Source organism: Ostrea edulis, chromosome 8 (genome assembly GCF_947568905.1).
Source record: "Ostrea edulis chromosome 8, xbOstEdul1.1, whole genome shotgun sequence".
In the NCBI taxonomy this organism is placed as follows: Eukaryota; Metazoa; Mollusca; class Bivalvia; order Ostreida; family Ostreidae; genus Ostrea; species Ostrea edulis.
The window spans coordinates 21,542,457-21,557,498 of NC_079171.1; the positions used below are offsets into that span (position 1 = coordinate 21,542,457).

General features: G+C 34.2%; 1 protein-coding gene and 1 long non-coding RNA gene across 2 annotated transcripts; one reads left to right on the top strand and one right to left on the bottom strand.

Annotated features, from left to right (window-relative positions):
• The first annotated feature begins 6,684 nt into the window (after nt 1-6,684).
• Nucleotides 6,685-8,232, top strand: LOC130049459 (uncharacterized). The gene is made up of 4 exons (XR_008797969.1): nt 6,685-7,172; nt 7,553-7,717; nt 7,822-7,928; nt 8,074-8,232. It is a non-coding gene; the product is annotated as an uncharacterized LOC130049459 (long non-coding RNA).
• Nucleotides 8,233-11,893: 3,661 nt separating this feature from the next.
• On the bottom strand, nt 11,894-14,249 carry LOC130049626 (uncharacterized). The gene is made up of 3 exons (XM_056147490.1): nt 14,128-14,249; nt 12,623-13,596; nt 11,894-11,934 (listed from the first exon to the last, which is right to left on the bottom strand). Exons 1-3 carry the CDS (start codon nt 14,142-14,144, stop codon nt 11,894-11,896), a joined length of 1,032 nt encoding a protein of 343 aa, XP_056003465.1. The 5' UTR covers nt 14,145-14,249.
• Between the last annotated feature and the right edge of the window lie 793 nt (nt 14,250-15,042).

Sequence of the window (15,042 nt, forward strand, 5' to 3'; positions counted from 1 at the left end):
GTCTGTCACTTACTTTTTAATCCAAGTCTTTACAGCATGAATGAGGACCTGAATCACTTATTTTAGAAAGGTCCCAAAGTCGAAGAACCTCGGGCTTTCAATTAGCGACAGACCTTCATCTCTATTATGAATTCTGTCAAAAGGTATGCCAGACGATGTGCTAAATATAGAGGGAAGAGATTGATACCTTGTCAGGATGGATACAGAGCATAAGAGGAATATGAAAATCATGTATTTCACACATCAAAAAGCGCATACCATCTATCCTTCTGTGTTTAGTATATCAGAAGTGATACAAAAATCATATAAGGTACATGTATATGAGGAATATGTTTTGGTTCAAGTTGACAAAGATTGTAACGATATTCTCTTTGTTTGTAAGACTCGTTATTACAACCGTATTTTAAACGAATTTGGCATTAATTCCATTCCACATTTGGTAATCGTACTTATATTCCAACTGCCCTTTCAAGGAATGAAGTTCTTCAAAATCATGCTCAGTTTTAGACACATTTAATATCCCCGTCAGTGAGAGGAGTGAATATCAGTGACTGTACCTATACTGGATTCCTAATCTTCACAAAAACATAACAAAGATACATTGCTGGATCCAGTAAGTGTTCTACTAACCGCATATCTCCTTACGAAAATATTGACAACTGTGAAGGAGAACTTCAAACGTACTGTGGGACTACACATGTCAGAAGTGGTGTAAATTAACTCTGGATTCTAAAGATTCTAAACACTTTTAGTATATTTGAAATCGCTATTTTTTTCTTAAAGACCCAAAAATAATACCGTACGGTTGCTTCACGGATCACTGGATGTGGGCGGAGCTCATCTATTGTTATTGGTCAAGAGACCAGGGTGCAGTGTATACTTTTGATGTACACAGGAAGGGTCTCAGGGCTGTCTACAATAGTGTTTGTATAATGGTTGTATCCCTGTGGCTAGACACCACCTCCTCTTTCTCTGCTTTACTCTCAGTCATTGACTCAATGAATAATTTCTATTATAAATATAGAACTATCATAAATTGATACTATAAATTATTTCAATAAGTTACAAGTTTTAGAAATTAATGGGCAAATTATTGTTTGATTTCTGATCGTGTAATTTATACATGTACATGTATATTGTAATTTATAATACATGTATATAGAGGGGGAAATTACAGTTATATTAAAATTGTGTTGTTCGTGGGGTCTTTTTTAAAAAAAATTGAATTTTAAGAAAATAGTAGTTGTGGACAAGTCAATGCTATCAAAACCCTAGAATACAGGGCTTCCTCAAGATCTAAAGAATGTCTGGCTGTTATTGTTGTCAAAACACCTCTCTGGGGTAGCTCTAGCTGCAGATGTCACTCCACCTGAGATATATTGTTAAATGTTTGATTGACAGACGGCTAACAATTTGGGGGTGTTAACTTAAAGTTGGGTCTTTAAATCAACAACGTCAAAACGTTTGACTGTTGCAACACTTTACATGACCATTCCTTATTATAAATTAAAGACTACGCTTTTTGACATCATAGATAGATGCTTCAACAAAAATAGAAAAAGGAAATAATCATATCTAGTGATAGTCATTCAAAGAATCTAAGAATCTAAACACCACTCTGATTATACGCACAAGTACTCTGCAGTTGATATTAAAAAGGTGACGGAGATCCTCATTTACAATATCTTCGTAGTCTTAGGAGACCAGGTCTACCAACAACTAAGAGGCCTTGAACTCGACATTTAGATATATCGACATTTTATCTATGAGCAATAATCATTTTCATATGTCGATTCCATATATCCCAGTAAACTCAAAATGAAATACACCACAGAGTATTCCACATCTGCCTCATACATACATGTATATATTTTATTGAACATAGATATGAACGGCAAACTAACAACTCAACAAACCGAATGACCAGCTTTTCCATCGTCAATTTATCCAGCAATATTCAAATGTCACTTGTATATGGTGTTTGTCTTTCAAATGATTCGATACACACGAGCTTGTTTTGCGTATGATCAATTTTTCAATCCAGACAGGATACTGATCAAAATTGTATGGTCGTTGTAACGATGTAGATTGCCTAAACAACTTGTCATTAGGTAAAATGCTGTCTGAGGTGTTTCATATCAGTGATAGTCCGTTCTTTACAAACTGATTTTGACTACGGATAAATCCATTTTCCTGATCAAGATATAGGGCTCACGGCTGGTGTGACCAGTCGACAGGGGATGTATACTCCTCCTAGGCACCTGGCCCCACCTCTGGTGTATCCGTGTTTGCCCATCTCTTTAATTTGTATTGCTTGTAGGAGTTATGAGATTGATAACTGTTTGTTATCTTCACCTTTCATTCAAATATCTTTAATTATCATTGAGCTTTCGCTTCGTAATTGGAAGGTAATGAGTTCGAGCCCCGCTCGTGCCACGACCGCGTTAAACCTAAGACGTTAAAATAGGCGGTGATTGCTCGTTCACCAAACGCTCAGCATTTAGAAGTGAGAATCATGGGTCTTTCGGATATGACCTTAAAAACGGAGGTCTCGTGTCGCGACAAGAGTTGGCACGATAAATAACCCTCACTGCTACGGTCCTGAGCACTAAGCATTTGTCTAAATTTGTTGTACTTCACCTAAAGCTGGTGACGTCTTAATATGAGTGAAAAATTTTCAGCGGGACGTAAAAGAAAAACCAACCAATCGTATTGTAGACACTGACTTGATTATGATTTGGAGCATAATGGAGTTGACAAAATGTAGAGTTGAAGGTTAGATCAAAACAGAACAAGGTTTGATTATGGTCTAAAAGGATATGGGGATTAGAGGAGGGTAGTTGTTTTTAATACTTATTATTATCATTATTATGCACACTGTAGACAAGAAACATATATGTGTGCGATGCATGCACAAGTGCTACTTGATGGCATGGTATTTGATTACTCTTATAGTATAAAGTTTTGATTCTTTTTATAAAGTACATGTACTCAAAGAAATAATAATATACTATTTCATTTTTTATGATCAAATTTGGATCTGAGCACATGAAAGGGCCGGATGAATTTTTTTGTTTATATAGAGTCACACCTTTTCAAAAACGAATGTTATGTGGAGCAGTGTCAATGGTTCTTTCATGGTTCTTTCGGATTTCCATGAAAAATTACCTACCAAACCGTGGAACGCTCTGGGGTTTTTAATCATATTTGTGCATTTGTAAGTCTTTCCACAACCGGCTTGGCCAGTTATATTGAAAATATGGTATCTAAGGCCAGGTTCAACGCCTTTACTTGGTCTTCGTCCATGTTTATGATTAATGATATTCTCTTGCCTATTTTGTGAAGCTAATTGTTGATGGTATTTGCATGAGAAACCGCGTCGCGGGATAGTTGGCTGTGACAATATATTTTCATCTATTTAATTCGTAGAAATAATTAATTTTCTATTTTAAGATGTGATAAATTAATAAGTTTATATCAAAACTAAACTTTCAGTAGCTGATGCATATAGCTATCAAGTTTTTTTCATATCATTCAACGTGATGAACAGAATATCAAGAAATTCATTTTTTAATCCCCCCCCCCTTTTTTGATTGAGCAATATTTAGCAACTTTAACTTTGACAAAATAATGGGTTCAACTTTGTGTATTAATAATGAAGATTATATTAATCGACACAGAAGTGCATTTTGAATGTGAGTGCGATTAATTCTACACAATGAGTAATGTAAAAGTCTAAAAGAATTAATCAGATAACATGGAAAGTTGATTCACCATTATTAATCTAACAGGCAGTAAAATCATTTAATCTATCTATTTAGCAAGGAAAACTAACTTGACATTTTATTCACTACATGTACATATTTCCTAATTTCTATATTGTTACACACGAGGTACACGTCTATCAGGTGACGCTTGCTTAGTCGCGACCTAAAGAAAAATGTGTATTAAAAAGACCCATAACTCTAAAATAATGATATTTGATTTCATTTATAACAGCAAGTTGGAAAAGCTTGAACTGCGTGGCTGGTTGTTTTCATACTAAAATGAAGTTACTGTCGAGTTTAAAAAAATTATCATTAAAGTGGACAATGAATGCAGCCACTTTAACATTGAATGGATGGCGATTCACGATATTTAGGGTTCGCTTTAATTTGACGCTGTAACAAATCACTTGACGGTACTACTATTATTGCCAATCGTTTGATTTCCCGGTTGTGGACACGTAGGTACATCTATATTTATCTTTGGATTTGGAAGGTCCACGCAACTACTATAGAATACACAGAAACCGCACTTTCAAAGCCACCGACTATTTTTTAGGCTCACGCTTTCATTCTGCGTGACACCGTGTTTTTGACCTGCATTGTATGTTATGATCAGTGATATACTGTATACTGTATGCGTGTAGGAATTTTTGAATAGTGTGAAATATATTTGTTGACATTAGTTTGTATTTCTAGTGATATCTTGGGCGTTTTCTATTTTACATACTCCATTGTCCGACGGTAGAAAAGTAAATTTTACAGGAATTATGCATTTAAACGCGTAATATGTAAACAGTCTACGAACTATTTGTTGCTAGCGCTGAACCTTACATCTGTTTGTAAAGAAGTGGTAAGGTCCACAGCCGAGTTACAAAATTTAGGTTGCACTAAAATGTATCTGGCAATGTCCAAGAAATCGGACCATTATTATTTTTATTTTTTTTTGTATTTGTATTTGTATTTGTCTTTCAAATAGTGAATTGTGTTTATTGACTAGTGCGTTTGATGAGAAGAAAGTACGTGTAATCTTAATCATGCCCTTAATTTGTTGAACTGAACAGAAACTACCTTTAAATATACATTCGAAGTAAATCTGAAATTCTGAACAACCGTTTTTGGTCAACTATTCGGCATAACAATTGCACTTATAAAATCTTTGTTATCAAGATTGCGATGATAAGATTTGATCTAATTATTCATTCCTTCCCGTTGGGATCCGGGTTTGAATAGGTCCTCAGTACCTCTTGCTTGTCGTAAGAGGCGATTAAATGGGGCGGACCGCTCGGATGAGACCGCAAAAACCGAGGTCCCATGTCACAGCAGGTGCGGCAATATAAAAAACCATCCCTGGGCAAAGGCCGAAAGTGCCGATCATAGGCCTAAATTTTGCAGCTCTTTACCGGTAATAGTGACGTCTCCATATGAGTGAAATTTTCTCAAGAGGGACGTTAAACAATATACAATCAATCATTCGCTGATGCTGAAAATAGTAAAACATGTATTTGAATTTCTTAGACTGTATATTAGTAATTAATATCTCGAAAACGCCATCGTTGTACACAAACATCAGAAGTAATTGTACTTTGGGCGATTGGTATCTTTATTTTGGTGATTCAATTCTGGGTTTCTTTATTTCAGGGATTCATTTCTGAAATTCCTCCATGTAAATAATATCCAGATGAACATTCAGGGGTTTGCTCAATATTGTCCAGGCCTGGAGGTTATAAAACGTTTTTGAGAACATTCTCATACTCAGACTCAAACTATGTTCTCTAAATCGTACACATACTCAAAAGTGAAGGTTATAAAACTTTTATAAAATCATTCTCACACTCAAATGGAGTACATGCTCAAGATTTTTCGAGTATGTTTCAAAGCTTGCTCAGAGTTATACCCAAAACAAAAATGGTTGAGTTTGAGTATGAGTACGATAAAAGTTTTATAACCTCCAGGCCAGGTGTATCTACCTAAATATATGGGAATTAGTGCTTTTGAAATTTGAATTAGAATACATATGCAAATTTCATCATTCTGTTTGAGTTAGATTGGGCATTAATATTGTTGTTTGCAAAACTGGTTAGCATTTCTTTGATGTCATCCTTTGTTATCCAAGATTCATTATCCAGCTGTCAGTCAGTCATTAGTAACCCTCTGCTGTGTCCAGTAAGTCAAAATAATGGGAACCGTCCAATAAGTAATCTATAAGTGCGGTGCAATAGTGGGAATACTGCCTCTGTAGCAACAGAAGATTAACAGAAAGGTCTTATAGGTTTTACTTTTAAGTGGTGTGTTGATTTGGGGTAGCGAAAATTGTTATAAACAGTTATCAAGTTTAATAAAATAAATCTTCAAAAATTTTGACTTAGAGAATGTTGGGATATATATTTAATAGTACACAATGGAACAGTTGAACGCAGTATTTCGTTTCACAATAACCCACAATTACAGATAACTAAATGCTAATGTAACGGTTCCATGCTTAGTGAGTCAGTATGTTTGGTTGATCCAATTATATTTTCAAAATAATTATCATTATTCAATACAAGTAGAATCCATCATGTGAATGATAGCCCGGTCTGTTACTCTATAAAGGGCTCATATGTCGATTTCTTTTAAACAGATCATCTTATTCTGAATCCGAATTTGTTCTCAATATTTTTGAATTTTTACATGTGCGCCCAATACATAATTATGTTCACTCCTCATTAAGACGACGGAGTTGACAATGGTTTCTCGAGGGGTGAACATTTTCAATGTTACCCTCAACTACATACAATATTTGTTTTATTATACTGAATGTTATATAAACATCAAAGCAGAAAGACTTACGTCTGTTGACATTTGATCAATCACTGTCTTGCGATATTTTGTATATCGATGCGGGTATTCGTGTTTATACTCCTTTCTTAATGAGATCTAATGAATATGTATATCAAACTCAAAACGAGGCTAAGGTCGTATCGAGTGAAAACAAAAATAGAAAATGGAGGAGAAAAAAGCGTCTGCTACGCGCGATTTAATTATCGTTCCAGATCTCACGTTCGGCTTCGTTGAGAAATTTGTCAAAAGAGATAGCCAAAGCCTTGGAGAAAAGGAAATATCCAAAGGATATAAATATTTCTGTGAGAGATGTGTGACTAACATTACAAGTAAGTGGAAACCCTTCGTTTGCCTTTTCCTATGAATTGATAATCAGCTGTTTTTAAAAATACACGACGAACGTAAAGAAACAGATTCTTACATTAAATCTCATGTTTAATGAATAATCACCATCAATCAAATAACTCATCAAATTTGTATTTTCAAACAATTTAGCTCACAATGCTGTGAATGGATGTGTTGTGAAGGGGAAATGCCATAGATCCCAGCGCAAGAATGAATCGCCTCATGAATCATGATATCGAGGTAAATATGAAAGTGAAAATTACTTGTTTGTGATATGATAGCCTATTGTACTTTGTTCTATACAGGCAGGTATCACTATCTCAAGATTGTAATCCATTATAAATAAATTCAAGCTAACATTCTGATACTGATACCACAAAAGGAGGGGGGGGGGGTAGTCACACAATATAAATTTATTTGCTTATGAAAATTCGGGGAAATCAATGTTGTCAAAACTTATTCTACCTGCCAGATATAACACACTCCATTATTGATAAATATATCAAACATATTACAATATTTACTTGTGTACATATTATAATAATATTATTTGATTGACTGAATTAGTAAATTATTTTCAGAGAAGTGTTTTGTTTATGTTGTCATTGTCCCATTTGTAGATTGTTCTGTTAGATGGACCATGTGTGGAGAGTAGCCGTTGTTCCTGCACGATTGGACAGTCGGGACACTGTGGTCATGTTACTGGTCTCCTATTCACTCTGGCACATATGAAATCTGCAAACCTGAAATTCATTCCATCTGATGTTCTGAAGACTCTTTATTTGGTATTCGTTATAGGAGTTATGATCATTGTCATTGATCGTTATCTTCACCTTTCATGTATATAAATTCAAACATCCCAACATTTTCCATTCAATCTTTTTCACAGCCTATGAACCTCTAACTGCAAGACTGAAGACAACAAGAAAAGTTGTTACAGAGAGCATGCGTCATGGGTTGTCATTTGAGGCAGTTGCTGCTGACGCCTTTGTTAGAGTAAGTTTAAGTTTGATATCAGACCCCATACCATCACTATTGTATACAAAAGATCAAAGGCATTTAACATTCTATTTAGTTCAATGCACCTTTTAGATAATTGCTATATTTCAAAATCTTATTTAATTTTATATCTAAATTGCAGCTACTAGATAACAATGTCAACATATACCCATGTGGAGTTGTAGTTAGCCCTTATGCTCCATGGCTTACTGCTACACCTGATCGGAAGGTATACAACCCCACCATGAATCAACCTTACGGCTTGCTTGAGATCAAGTGCCCTGTAAAACCCTTGTCAGAATGCAACTACTTGACTACCGTTTTATTCTTCCAAGAGTTAGAGGAGGATTTTACTTATACACCAGGATTTAGATGGCCTATTTTGAATTCAAAGTGATGTTGTTTTGGACGTGAAATTTTAACAAGAAGTTTATCTATGGAGCATTCAACGAAATCAAGAAGTTCTGTGAGGACTACTCACTATATAGGATTTTTATGTCTACTTTTATCAAACGATGTCCATTTAAACCCAGGACCAGAAGGAGCTCAACAGACCATAAATGCTCACTGTATTGGATGTAATCAGGTAGTGAAAACTACAACCCAAACCATGGAAATTCCTAATCAGGTAGAATGGCTGTGTGACTCTTGTATAAGTGAAATTTCAACTGGCTTTAATGTTGACCAATCTCTTGAGAAATTTTTGGAAACTGTACCTAAGGGAATTTTATATGCACACTTGAATGTGAGAGGAATTTTAAGTAAATTGGATCAAATCAAAATAATGCTACGTAAAGGTGCATTTGATGTTCTGGCCTTGACTGAAAGTAAATTGGACAACAAAATAGAAAATTCTGAAATATCAATGAATGGTTACAGAATTCTGAGGAGGGATAGAAACCGGAATGGGGGTGGAATATTAGTCTACATTAAAGAAAAATTTACCATTACAAACATAAAAATCATGGATGATTTGGAAATGCTTGAATTTGTGATTTCTATTGGGCAGTCGACTAAGACATCCTGTGCTTTATCTTATCGACCTCCAGATTCCACAGTAGATTGGTTAGAGAAGTTTGAGGGGCGGATTGAACAACTAATAGCAGAACACAAAGATATTCTAATTATGGGCGATTTCAATGTGGATGAGTACAAGACAAAGCGTTTAAAGACTATCATGAAAAACATTGGATTTCAGCAACTGATAAAAAACCCTACACGTGAGACTAAAGAATCCAGTACTTTAATTGACCATATTTATGTAAATAGTCCGGATAAGTTTTCTTCATCAGGAGTATTCCCAATAGGATTAAGTGACCACAACTTGATTTACGCTGTAAATGGTAAAATTAGAGCCGGTGCAAACAGTCACGTTCATATTAAATATAGAAATTTTAAAAACTTAAATGAGAGCAGTTTTCAAGAAGAACTAAACACTATTGACTGGAGTCCCATATATGAAATGGTGGATATTGATACTATGTGGCAATTCTTTTATTCTAAATTTTTTGAAGTGGTGGATAAACACATTCCTCTAAAAGAAAGAAGAATTAACTCACGTTCAGAAGAATGGATAAACGATGACATACTTACAGAAATGCACTGTCGTGAACACCTCTTTAAAAAGGCGACACAGAGTAATGATGATCACGCGTGGAACCTATACAGAACATCAAGAAACAGGGTGACGAAAAAGATCAGGGAGGCAAAACATGCATTTGTTGAGGAAGCAATTTCCCAGGCAGAAAACAAGCCCAAGGACATGTGGGACAAACTTAGGCAATTCTTACCATCTAAGAAAACGAATACAAACTGTACATTTCTTAAGGACAATAACGTAATTTTTAAAGATACAAAGGATATTGCCGAATGTTTTAATAATTACTTTTGTAACATTGGTCATGAGCTAGGAAAACATTTTGATGACACTTTACCTACAGTTGAAGAACAAATGCCTAAAAATTCTTATACAATACCAGGTATAACTGCAGAATTTATTGAAAATGAGATAAAATGTATGTCTGCATCAAAGGCAACAGGTTTGGATGGTATCTCTGTCAAACTTCTAAAACTTTCATCAAACAGTGTATGTGATATTCTTGCATATATTTTCAACTATTCTATATCTTCATGTACTTGTGCAGATGACTGGAAAAAGGCACGAGTTGTACCACTTTTTAAATCAGGGGATGAATGTCTAGTTAATAATTATCGGCCTGTATCCATTTTACCTTGTGTGAGCAAAATTTTAGAAAGGCATGTTTTTAATTCATTTTATGAGTATTTGTCAGTAAATTCTCTAATTACAGATTGTCAGTCTGGTTTTAGGCCAAAACACTCATGTGAAAGTACTCTTATTTCTCTAGTAGATAGATGGCTTAAAAATATTGATGAAGGTAAACTTACTGGTGTAATTTTTATAGACTTACGGAAAGCATTTGACACTATAAATCACAAGGTTTTATTACACAAACTCAAGTCATTTGGCATATGCAATGATACTTTTGAATGGTTTAAATCATATCTAACAAATCGTACACAGAGAGTTATTTGGAAAGGCAATTTATCGGAGGAAAGAAATGTAACCATTGGAGTTCCGCAAGGCTCTATTTTAGGCCCATTGTTTTTTATCCTGTATATTAATGACTATCAACAAGCACTGAAGCATTCTCATGTAAATATGTATGCAGATGATACTTCACAAGATGTAACAGATAAGTCAGTGGAAAATATTGAGTCAAAGATGTATGAAGATCTTCAGCGCAGTATAATGTGGATTAAGGAAAATAAATTAAGCTTAAACCTGTCTAAAACTCAATGTATGCTTATTGGATCGGCACAAAAATTATCAAAGTATCGAAAATTAAATTTAGTGATAAATAACCATGTCATAGAATGTGTTCAGGAGTCAAAATTACTTGGTATTATTATTGATGAAACTTTGTCCTGGAAAAGTCATATAGAATCACTTATGAACAAGATTTCCAAGAGAATTGGCATTTTAAGAAGAATAAGATATTTTATGTCAAACGATGCGCTGCTGAAGATTTTTAATACTATGATTTTTCCACATTTTACATATTGTTGTACTATATGGAGCAATCCAAGAAATGCTGAAAATGTGAATAAGCTTTTTATATTGCAAAAACGAGCTGCAAGGGTAATTCTTAACATCAGAAATTTTGAAACACCATCTAATGTCATGTTTACAGAACTTAACTGGTTGCCTCTATCAGATTACTTTGTCTATAGAAAAGTCATTTTAGTGTATAAAGTTTTACATGGTTTAATGCCAGATTATTTAAATGTTTTTAAATATGTATCAGAAGTCAGTCAGAGGCAAACTAGAAATTCTTATTCAAATATTTTGTATATACCCAGGGCAAAAACAGAATATTATAGAAGATCTTTCAGCATTTCAGGGAGCACAGTGTGGAATGCCTTGAATCAAAACATAAGAAACTCAACGAGTGTTGCGTGTTTTAAGAGAAATTATCTTAGAGATTATCACCATACTTTTTAAGCTTCATTTTGTATTCTATTTATCTTACATTCATAATTATTTCTTAAGTTTATATGTATTCTACTTCTTTTAATCTGTGTTTATTTTACTAATATTTGTCTGTATGTATGTTATATGCAGGACCATATTGAAAACTAGCGTTATCGCTAAATATGTAATCCTGGTTAAATAAAGGTCTTATTATTATTATTATTATTATTATCTTGACTAAAGTTGGAGATGTGTGGAGACTGAAAAAAAAATCATAATTACTTCTACCAAGTCATGATGTAACTTGCAGTGACTGGTCTAAACTGGTGTTACGTCTTTGTGTGGCTCTGTGATGAAAATCACTTGGAGGTTATCGAGTTTGATGAGGAGGAGTGGCAAGACATGAAAAACAAGATAGATTCATTCTATTTTGATCACTTTCTTGAATAAAAGCTTTGTCTTTTAAACCTCACTGACCTTTGAATATTTTCACAATAATGATAATCTTCACTAAAAATAAAATAAAAATTAGATATATTTGTGAAACACTGATGTCCCCATATGGCAGCAAAATAATTCTAGTGCCAAAAAAGTCATGTCACAAGGAATACACATGTGAAATATGAAAGCCCTTTTACTAAGCATTCAAAAGTTTTGGCCAAGGTTGAAGTTTTTCAAAGGTAGGACAAACTACATGTCAAGGTCATGACATAAAAAAAATTGGTACCAAACAAAGGTCTGGTCACAAGGTATGTACATGTGAAATATGAAAGTTTACAAGTTATGGCCAGGGTTAAAGTTTTTGAAGATAAACAGACAGACAGACCAAACACTATGAGCCCCCTAATCTTCTAGTACAGGGGCGTAAAAGGGAAATGAAGTGCAAGAACCCTCACTTGTCATGAATTTATTGAAAGGAAAATGTCAAAAGTTAAAATTAATATACATTTTGTATAAGTAATACATCATAATTCTTGTAATGATTAAGTATAAATAGATGTACATAATACCATTCCTCTGAATTAGAAAAGGGAAAATGCATGTTGTAACGTGTATCTGAAGTATTCTTATACATGCACTGTCATATGTACACATGTCATTTACAATTTCAGTGTTTTTCATTTGCACCAGTCTTTAACAAGAGGACCTCTAAATAAAGTCAACATGTTTGCAACAGTCCATACCTGATTAATTGTACCTGTCATACTTAAGGGGATGACACCATCAAATAGATGGTATTCTTTGAACCTCTGAATATGTCGTTCAATATGTATTCTAAGCTTGGCAATTATTTGTGTTTCTTCTACTTCCTGCTTTGAAAACTGACCTTGGCTAAGAAGAAATGGTGGAGTATTGACAGATATGCCTGTCCCTTCTAATACTTTGTTTAAGACGAACCCTTTGTCTGCCATAATTGAATCGCCTTCTTCTAGAAGATCAATAAGACCAGATAATTTTGTAATTTCAACATCTGACAAACACCCTGTGTATAAAGAAGACACAAAAGTTAGAGCCCCATGAGGAGCAATTCCAACAAGCCCTTTCCATGTGTGGAAACTCTTATACGTTGAATAACATTTGGATCCTAGTGCTAGGGATGATGGGCGCTCGGTTTTTATCTCTGTACAGTCAATTATGATTCTAGTTGAGGGGTAGAACATCTTGAAGGACTGGGGCATTTTTTCATAAATGTGTTCCTTACTAGACCAGATATTCATGCTGCCTAAAATGAAATACAAAAAGTTTGCCCATGTTATGATCTTGCGACTAACTGTTGACACATGACAATTGAACCTGACTGCTAAATCTTGTGCCATAAGACCACATTTTATTCTGCACACAAACATGAACAGCTCATCAATTAAAAGCATGCTTCTTTGTTTGCTGACTGTGATCTGCTGATTGGATTTATCACAGGATTTATAGTAATAGCTGTTCATACAGGTTGCAGTAGGTCTGACATATTCAAAGAAAGCTGAAAACATAGCCATTGATGTAAAACCTGTGTAGAATTGTATCATTGAATTGTCATTTGAAAAACGTTGGATTCCAAATCGTTCTATCTCCATCTTTTGTTGTATACTCCTTATTTCTTCATCCTTCTTCTGTAACAAAGCCTCTAATTCTTCGATTCTCACTATCTTTCTCTGCATTTCATCAGGAGGAGGAGAACTATAATGAAGGTAATAAAACATACTGAAACTGTAATGTTTCTATTTAATACATTTAAAAGAAAACATACCTCCCACAATTAAATGATGACCAGCATCCTACTGTCCAGCAGCAGTTGTAAGGTAAACCATTCAAAACAGTTGATAACTATTGCAAACTGAATATTATAAAGTCATCAGTTTGGCAACAGCTTAACTATTCCGAGAATGATTCATGTTATAAATAGATATCTTGACTTGGTGAACAATATCCTGAAATATATTTAAACTAATACAACACAAAATGAAGTATAGATCTGTGCACTGCACTATATCAGTATGGTAACAATTAAATTATCTTGTATATTCACACAAAAACTTATTAAATTAACATTAATGATAGATACACACATACATTAAGCATTGATATTGCTTGTAAAATTGCAAATATATGTACAAGTAAATAAAACTGCAGTGTACAGCAGATCATAATATTAGGCATCACATATTTTTTAACTTTTATAATTGGACAATTCACATGAATCAAAATTACCCATCCTCATTTGACATTGATATAGAATCTGTTTCATCGGGTCTCTCTCTTTCATCATCAAACTCCTGCTTTGGTCTTTTTTCTGGAATGGGATGTTTTACAATTGGACGTCGAGTGTTGGAATCTGCCTTCCAATGAAAAATCGAAGGTACAGATCCCGGTTTCAATGTGGTTCTTACTGGTGTCCATTTAATATCACTAGGTTTGAAGTGGCGAGAGCAAACTACGGTTTGTTCACTTATCTATAAATATTATGAAATGATTGTATGATTACTTGACCAAAAGAATATTTTTGATCATGTATTTAACTTTTACATTATAGGCCCTAGATCATTTTTGCTCATTTCAAAGTTTGCAATTTAATTAAAAACATAAATAAATCATGTCATCTAATTTATAATTTTATATCTTCGATCATGACAATAATGATTATTATTTTTTTCTTAGCATATGACCATATAATAATATGTATCGTTGATAATTCGTCTTGTTTTGAAGTACACTGTAACTAGGACAAGCTGTCAGCTGATCGACCTAGTCCATTGTTTTACCTACAGTTTTTCATCGGTCATAAACACTCACTTGGTATGTTGAAAGTCATTTTAATGGATGATTGAAATTCAAGAATAAATAGTAATCATGTAATACACATTCACAACGATAATATCATACGCATAACGCTGATCAGACAGTCTAGACAGTAGACTAGACTTTAGTCTAGACCTCTTCAATATCACTCACGGTAAAAAGAGGACCGGGATCTCTTCTGATGGCTTGGATCCATGCTCGCCTCATTTCTGATGCTTTTGGTATTTTGTGAAATGATAACTCTGGATTTAATCTCCCATTTCCAGTGCATAATGGTACACAACAGTGTTTGTCGTGGCCCTGTCCTCCCCGTGCTGACGCTGACAT

What these genes read in the sequence shown, in the direction of transcription:
- LOC130049626 (XM_056147490.1), bottom strand. An exon ending in CATCCCCTTAAGTATGACAG is followed by an intron (nt 11,935 to 12,622) that starts GTACAATTAATC and finishes TTTTATTTTTAG; the next exon opens with TGAAGATTATCATTATTGTG.